A 9171-nucleotide genomic window follows, 5' to 3' on the forward strand; every position below is an offset into this window, starting at 1 on the left:
AACAAACACTTTTCTGGTTTAACCATGAGTTGCTGCTTCCGAAGTCGGTGCAGTACCTCTCATACATGGATCTGATGCTGTTTTTTGGAGGTGTAAAAAACAAAAATATCATCAAGATAGACGATCACAGAGTGAAACAACATGTCGGAGAAAAGCCTGTCCATAAAGGGTTGAAAGATAGCTGTGGCATAGACTGGACTGAAGGACATAACTTGGTACTCGAAATGTCCAAATGGGGTCCGAAAGGCTGTCTTCCACTTATCTCTGGCTCTTATACATAGGAGATGGTAAGCCTGACGCAAGTCGAGCTTGGAGAAAATAACAGCTTCTTGTACTGCTTCCAATATATCCTTGATACATTGGATACCTGTCCTGAGTGGTAACCCTATTGAGGCCCCGATAGTCGATACATGATCTTAACTCTGGAGTGTCTCTCTTTGGGATAAAGAACAAAGATGCTCCGGCGGGATAGTGAGAGGGCCGTATAAAACCATTATGGCGGTTGTAATCAAGATACTCTCACAGGGCCTTCTTCTCAAGAAGGAACAATGGTTACATGTGACCAAGTGGGACAAGTGTCTCAGGTATGAGATCTATAGCACAATCCTCAGGATGATGAGGTGGCAGGTTTTTGGGAATCCTGTCCTGGAAGATATCTGTAAATTCTGTAAGTTCTTGTTAGTGTTGGGCCTCACCTTCTTTGACTTGTACTTTTGCACAAAGAGGTAAGGCCTTTCACTCCATGCTGCCACTGTACCACCCAAGTATTGTAATCTTGGGGGCACACAGGCCACCTGGAGGGTGTCCGGTCAAATGGTCGAAAATAAAAGATCGAATGACCATTTGATCGAAAGTCAAATGGTCGAAAAAAAAAATGGTCGCATTTTTTAATTTATTTATTTATATATTCTTTTTAGTTTTGTTTGGTAAAAAAAATTAATATAGAAAAAGGGGGGTTGGGGGGAACCCCCCATAAAAAAAAAATCAACCATTTTTTCGACCATTTGACTCTCGATCAAATGGCATTCGATCATTTGGTTTTTGACCAAATGACTGGTAACCCACCTGGAGAGCTGGGCCTCAAGGAAGAAAAACCCCTCCAGGGGAAAAAAACCTGACTGGATATGGTGTGGTAGATCCCAGGTCGGTGTAGCAGCTGAAGTGATTCCAGTGCGAGGCAGGGCTGGTCTTTCGAGAAGGGAACTGAAGAGCAACATCTGGTACTCCAGATGAGCAGAGGAACAATGTGGGAAAACAGGTGAGCAATCCAGGCAACCCAGAAAGTAGAATCCAAGGAAGGCGCCAGGCGCTGGGGCTCCAAGAAGCACAGAGAGGAAGAACTGAGAAGTCAGAGAACCAGGAAGTCAAGGAGAAACAGGAGCCAAAAAAACTAAACGGCAGCATGGGAACGGGAGGACAGGCGACACAGAAAGCAGATGCAAATGAAGCACTCAGTGAAGCCCTACAGGGGAAATGACTCGAACTTAGCGTAATGCAACACGATAACATTTGCACAGCGCTGCCTACCTGGTCTGCAGTGTCTCTATTTCCGGAATCGCTGTCTTCCAGGACTGATGTGACCGTGAACGCGAGTAACTGCCATCTTGGAATGGGAAACTCTCCTCCAAAGTCTCCATAGTGATACTCGGTTCAGGAGACTCCAGGACTGCTGAGGACTCCATGGAGATGTTACATCATGCCCCTTTCTATGTCAGGATCTACCCGGCTTCCAAGGATTGAGCAGGTGGAATTCACGAATGAGACGTGGTGCTCGTATGTTGGTGGAGGGTTCCCAAGATCTTTCGGCTGCAGAATAGCCTTCCCAATATATCAGGTATTGAAGGACACCACAATGGTACCTGGAGTCACAGATCTTATGTACCTCGTATTCACCTTTGTGATCCTCCGCTGGGGGAATGATATCTCTCTTATTTATTCCGGCATATGGTTTCAACAAGGAAGTGTGGAACACAGGATGTATACATTTCCAGATGGCTGGTAACCGGAGTTTGTAGGCCACTGGGTTGATGGCCTTCACAACTGAAAACGGTCCGACATACTTAGGGGAGAACTTGCCAGGTTTCAGCCTATGAGGACGGTATTTTGAGGACAGCCGCCATACAAGGTCACCATTCCAATAGTTCTCTGTTTGTCTCCGTCTGTGGTCTGCATAGGTCTTGTATCTTGATTGTGCATCTTGTAGGGCTTGAAGGGTCTTTGGTTGGACGTCCTGTAGGTTTTTTACATTTTCTTCTAAGGACAGTACTCAAATAACCACAGCGGGTAGTTCCGGAATCCAGGTTGGGTGAAACCCGTAAGAACAGGAAAAGGGACTCTTTCCCATAGTTGAGTGTACCGCGTTGTTGTAAGAAAAACTTGGCTAATGACAATAGTGTAACCCAATTGTTCTGAGAGTGGCTTGTGAAACACTGAAGGTACTGCTCCAGAGTTTGGTTAAGGCACTCAGTCTGTCCATTCGTCTCTGGATGGTAACCTAATGACACAGCTCTGGAGATACCGAGATGCTTACACAATGCCTCCTAGGACCTAGAGGTGTACTGTACTCCGTGGTCAGAAGTGATAGACTCCGGTAACCCATGTAAGTGGAATACGTCTCAAGGGACATCGTGCTCAACTCTTCCGTGGTTGGTATCTTTCTCAAACAGGAAAAGTGAGCCAGTTGTGTGAAATAGTCCACAGTCACCATAATGACAGTACAACCTCGGGATTCCGGTAGATCTACTATAAAGTCTGTAGAGATCTTCTGACATGGTTGGGAAGGTAACAAGGGGGAACAGAGGTGGCCTGCTGGTAGGTGACGAGACGTCTTGTTCTGAGTGCAAACCAAACACTCAGTGACATAGGTGGTAATGTCACTGATCAGAGTTGGCCACCAGAAAACCTCTTGATGAGCTCAATGGTGACTCTTTGTCTGTGACGACTACCCACAAAAGAGTTGTGTCCCAACTTCATAATCTTCAAGTGGAATTCAGGTGTGGGTACATAGATCATTTTCTTATAGTAGTATAGACCATCCTTGTGTCTCAGTCGCGTATGTAGTTTAGGATCTGGAGGATTCCGTATTCCTTCAGTCTGCAACTGCTGCATCCAGGTATCAACTGCATGTATGAAGACGGTGGTAGGGAACATCATGTCACAAAATGGCCTCTCCACCTCCTGGTGACCATTTCTGGACAGGAGATCAGCAATCACGTTCTTGCTCCCAGGAAGTTAGGTTATCACAAAGGAATAATGGGAGAAGAAGTGTTCCCATTGTGTTTGCCGGCTGTTCTGGCAGTCGAGATTCTGCAAGGACATTAAGTTCCGATGGTCTGTCCTTATCTCACTGTGTTAGGGAGCACAGAGTAACAAATGTCTCCACTCCTTACAGGCCAATTCTATGGCGAGCAGTTCTTTCTCTAGAACCGAATAGTTAAATTCGAGCGGGCGACAAGGTCTTCGAGTAATACGCCAATGGATGTTCCTCACAATCTTCCTGTCGCTGTTTCAGAACAGGCCCCAATGGCAGCACCCGAGGCATCTGTCTCCAGGATAAAGTCCTTTTGATAGTCGGGTTGTTGTAGTACCGGGGCTGAGGTGAAGTGTACTTTAAGGTGGTCAAATGCCTCTTGTGTGGACTTGTCCCATTTAAAAGGGACGTTCTTCTTAAGAAGATATGTAAGGGGCAATGCTAGAGCTGAGAATTTTGCAATGAATCTTCCGCAGCAATTACCCATCCCCAAGAACCTTTGAAGTTCCTTGATGGTACGTGGAGCTGGCATCTGGAGTAAAGCTCTTATCTTTCTGGGGTCCATGGTGATCCCGTGGTTGGAAAGGATATAACCTAGGTAGGATACGGAAGAAGCATCAAACACACATTTCTCCAACTTGACCTTAAATTGTTGAGCCTAAAGCCTTTCCAACGCTTGACGTACGTGGATCTCATGTTCTTCTGAGTGGTGGAAAACACCAATATATTGTCCAAGTAAATGACGACTGAATGTATTAAGAGGTCTGCAAAGAGATGGTCTATGTATCTGAGAAACACAGCTGGGGTATCAGCCAACCCAAAAGGCATCACTTGGTATTGATAGTGCCCAAATGGGGTGCGAAAGGCAGTTTTCATTCATCACCAGCCCGTATTCCTATCAGGTGGTAAGCCCCTCGGAGGTCTAATTTCATGAAAATCTTTGCACACTGGACTGCCTCTAATACGTCCGGGATCAGGGATAAAGGATATTTATCCTTTACAGTGACTTTGTTCAGTCCTCAGGAGTCGAGGCATGGTGTCAATTTATCCCTATCCTTCTTTGGTATGAAGAATAGGGAGGCCCCACCAGCGTACTTGGATTCTGTTACTAAACCGTTGTGGAGATGTTCGTCCAGGTATTGCCTCAAGGCTTTCTTCTCAGCAGGTGAGAGCAAATACATCTGGCTGAAGGGAACCGTGGCTCTTGGAATCAGGTCTCTCGCACAGTCGTCATCCCGATAGGGCGGCAAGACATCACCTACACAGCTGTAGGTGCTTGGCTGGTAACACTGTTGCCACTGTTGGTCTTACGGGTGTAGGTAAGGAAGCAAGAATTGTCCTTTCCTCATTGGTTGTTAACAAGCAGGAGCGCATGCATTGTTCAGATCCCAAAAACATGGTGTGAGCTGTCCAGTTTATATAGGGATTGTATTTGGCCAGCCAGGGAATTGACAGAATCACTGGGTAATGATCGGTGCAAATCAAATTAAAGACTAGGTCTTCCTTATGCTGGTGGATTGACATCTCTAACACCATTGTTTATTTTTCAATGGGTCCACCGCTCAACGGTAATCCATCGACACCTTCCACTGGTATGGCTTGGCTCTTCTTTTCTATTGGGATTTTTATCTGGTGAGCCCAATTGAGGTCCATAAACACGCCGGCTGCTCCAGAATCCACCATGGCATGTGTCTCCATGGTGGCCTGCCCCGGAACGGATACGCTGATCTTGATAACTAGCATGCTGATCCTCTGAGTATCTCTGATGTCCTCTTCCCTGAGACTGGCACTTGGTTACCGCACGTAAGTCCCTACTACAAGCGGGAACTGGCATTTCACGACTTGCGAGCCGGGGCCAGAGGGCACATGCGTACCAGATGATCAGCTGAACCGCAGTACATGCATAAGCCTAGCCTTCTACGCATGGATCGTTCTTCCTCCTACAAGGATCCTCTTGCCGCACCTATTTGCATAGGTTCTTCCTTGTTGTTGCTATTTGTCTCAGGTCCAGGTGAGGGTGAAAAGACACAAGGGTTACTGTTCCGCGAATGCCTGCATTCTTGCCTTCTCTCTTACAAATAAACAAACAAACAAACAAACAAACAAACAGCCGATAATCTATCTGCAATACAAGCTTAACCAGTTCTTCAAAGGAAGGGGGCCGAGGAACACGGGCTAGTTCGGCTTTGAGCTCTTCTGCTAAACCCCTTCATAACAGGGTAATGCAGGCTTCTTCTGGCCAAGCTGTCTGGTGTGCCAGTTGCTTGCATTTAGTCACATACATTAAGACATCCATGGATCTTTGGATAAAGTCCAGGAGGTTATCTTGCTTGGTGTATGTGAGTTCTGGCCTGTAAAATATACTGGGAAAGGCCTTGAGGAATCCTCGGAAATCATCCAGCAGGGGACTAGAAGACACTACCAAAGGGCTGACCCATGATAAGGCACTTCCAGTGAGATGGGAGATCACAAAGCCCACCTTAGAACGTCAAGACGGAAATGCTGTTTGTCTGAATCTGAATGCTACGGTGCAGGCATCCAAAAACTCTTTGAATTTCTTTGGCTTGCCACTGTATTTTTCCAATGGAGGTCCCTGATATTGCCTACCCTCTCTAGCGGGTCCTCATTACAGTAGTGCTTGCTGCAAAACAGCATTTTCGGTCTTTACATTTTGCATTTCCAAGGACAAGCCTTGTACAGCAGCCATTAATTCCTGGACTTGCTCCATAAGGACTGCTTCCTTTTTCTTTTTTGAGCGTTGCAAGCTGTCAGTGTCGGGCCTCACCTTCTTTGACGTGTTGGCCTTTGGTGCGAAGAGGTAAGGCCTTTCACTCCATGCCACCACTGTGCCACTGTCACAGGTTTCCCCCCTTCTCACCTGTCTGTGTTCTTTCTTCGATGGAGTCTTCCTGCGTACAGTGCGGGTCTTGTATAACCCTGTGCGAATGTCCTCGGGTTCCAGCGTGCGTTCAGCGTCCAAGTCCTGGATCGTTCACAATGTCCCGGAAGTCCTGGAAACAGCGAAACGAGCACTCGGCAGCGAGTACTCGGAAGTCCGGGATGCAAGTGAGGGCAAGGGAAGGGAAGAATGTGGAGGTAACAATTGGGGACCAGGAACCAGGAAACAAGAAGTAAATGAGAGCGAACTACGGCAGCACACGTCTAGCCACAGTAAGCGGTAGCATTGAGACACGCAGAGCCGCGGGGCGTGTCTGCTTTACAGAACGTGATGCGTAGGACGCAGAAACTGGTACACAGCGTTCCGCGTTCGGTGGCCATGTTGGGAGTACAGCTGAGTGTAAGCCTCTATGGGTCAGGGACCAGGAAGTCCAGAAGGCACGAGTCCGATGGTTCATGACAGCCACCCAAGTATTGTAATCTGGGGGGCACATAAGCCACCTGGAGAGCTGGGTGTCAAGGAAGAAAAACACCTTCAGGGGAAAAAACCTGACTGGATATGGTGTGGTAGATCCCAGGTCAGTGTAGCAGCTGAAGTGATCCCAATGCGAGGCAGGACTGGTCTTTCCAGAAGGGAACTGAAGAGCAACAGCTGGTACACCGGATGAGCAGATGAACAACGTGGGAAGACAGGTGAGCAATCTGGGGAACCCAGAAAGTAGAAATCAAGGAAGGTGCCAGGTGCCAAGGATCCAAGAAGCACATGGAGGAAGAACTGAGAAGCCAGATAACAAGGAAGTAAAGGAGAAACAGTAGCCGAATAAACGGCGGCGTGGGAGCGGGAGAACGGGAGACACAGAAAGCAGATGTAAATGAAGTGCGCTGCGAAGCCGTGCGGGGGAAATTACTCAAACTCAGCGTAACGCAACATGATAACAGTTGCAACACGCTGCCTTCCTAGTCTGCGGTGTCTTTATTTACGGAATCGCCGTCTTCCAGGACTGTTGTGAGCGTGATGACATCAGTGCTCCGTGAACGCGAGCAACTGCCATCTTGGAATGGGAAACTCTTCTCCAATGTCTCCATAGTGATACTCGGGTTTAGGAGACTCCAGGACTGCTGAGGACTCCACGGAGATGTTACAGTTTGGGAGGAATACAGTGCTCCCTGATGATAGAGGAAAGGAGAGCTACACTAGCCTTAACTGCCTCCTTCCTTGTTGATTCTAGGCAATGACTAACACAACGTTCAGAGTTAAACAATAGATGGTTCTTTGCCCAGTCGATGTGGGGATTATGTCTCCTTAACCAAGGCATTCCCAATATGATGGGGAAATGGGCTGCACTGATTATATCAAACTTTAGCTCTTTGTGATGGTTAAACATGGGCAATCTGAGAAGTCCGGTGGTATGAGTGATAGGTCCAGAACTTAACGGCTTCCTGTCCACACGTTCCACTGCTTGGCCTCCCCCATGGTCCTGTTTCGGGATCCCTTCTCTTTCTGCCCAGATTGTGTCCACAAAGATTCCGGCAGCTGCTCTGTCAAGGATGGCTAGTGTTTCAATGATTCATAGATTGGTAGATATCTGGACCTTAACTACAATCAACCTGTTGTCATCTGGTGAGGAACAAGTGGTAAATAGATGAAAGGGACTGGAATCCTGACCCCGATTTCTTGTCCCTTCTAGGACCAGGGACGGTCATTTCCCAGCTGCCTGGGTGGGACTTCAGGACAGTTCCGGAGCAAATGACCTCCAGACCCACAATACATGCATAACATCTTGTCCCGACCTTCTCTTTCTTTCCATAGGAGAGGTCCTCTGGCAGATCCTATCTGCATTGTCTCTTCCTTTGGAGAATCTGAAGGGGAAGGAGATTGTCAGATAGAACGTGGAGAGACATATACTGCTCCCCTGCTTCTGCTTCTCTCAGCCCTTCATTCAGTCAGGTGATATTCAATCTACAGGACTAAGGATATCAAGTCGACCAGAGTGTCAGGACGATGGGTGCGAGTGAGCTTATCCTTGATGTCTTGGTGTAATCCACACCTAAATATGGTGTATTGTGCCACCTCCGGCCATTCAGCTTACAAGGCGGTGCGTTTAAACATGGTGACATAAGACAGCAGATCCAAAGAGCCCTGATGTATGTCCAATAGATCCTCACATGCTGAAGAAACCACCTCAGGTCTTTCAAAAGATTGTTTGAGCAGGGCAAGGAAAGCTCCGTAATCCTGCAAAACGGGTTTGGCTGTCGTGACCAGTGGTGTGGCCCACGCCACAGCATTGCCAACTATGTTGGAGATCATGAAGCCTATGTGGGAGTGGTCTGATGCATACGTGCCGGAATAAAAAGTGAAGTACACTACGCAAGTTTCTATGAATTCCTTTAATTTCTTTGGGGAACTGTCAAACTTTCCTGATGCCAAACCCATTGTAGGCAGGTCAGCTGGATGATACTCTCTGGCAGCTAGCAGCTGTCGTAAAACAGTATTCTCTATCTTGAGATTCTGCACCTCAAGTGTAAATCCTTGAACTGCAGCAAGCAGTTCCTGCACCTGTTCTGCGGTTGCCATGGTCCTTTGGCGTTGCAAACTAACAGCAATTCCCTCCTGATCCTCACCTGTGTCTCCTTCAGATGAAAATAGAGAGGATTCAGCACAGGATGTTTCCTTGTCTTTCTTCTTCGAAGTCTTCCTCTCTTTATCAAGATATGGCCTGCCATGAGGGGAAGCCACTATGCCTGTCTGGAGTACAGCCCAGGCAAGAGGCCCTGCCTCTGGACAACTCGGCTGGGGAAAAAGCCTGATGGCTCAAAAAACCTCAGAGGTGTTGATTGGGTAGTCTCTTGCAGGTAGTGTTCCCTGGAGTATGTTTCAGTTGTTCCTTGTCCAACCAGTATGCATGAATAGGATCTGAGCATAAGAAATAACAGGGAGATCCAAAGCTGGTGCCGCACAAAGCAACTCGAGAGAAACCAGGGGAAAAGGGAGACTGACCTGAAAGTGGAAAGTGACAGCCAGG

General features: G+C 47.5%; 1 protein-coding gene across 1 annotated transcript; it reads right to left on the reverse strand.

Moving 5' to 3' along the window:
• Positions 1-8234: 8234 nt before the first annotated feature.
• Positions 8235-8723, reverse strand: LOC138567892 (protein LDOC1-like). The gene has a single exon (XM_069646392.1). It carries the CDS (start codon positions 8721-8723, stop codon positions 8235-8237), a length of 489 nt encoding a protein of 162 aa, XP_069502493.1.
• Between the last annotated feature and the right edge of the window lie 448 nt (positions 8724-9171).

Source organism: Ambystoma mexicanum, chromosome 2p (assembly GCF_040938575.1).
Source record: "Ambystoma mexicanum isolate Mex_15411 chromosome 2p, UKY_AmexF1_1, whole genome shotgun sequence".
NCBI classification, from domain to species: Eukaryota; Metazoa; Chordata; class Amphibia; order Caudata; family Ambystomatidae; genus Ambystoma; species Ambystoma mexicanum.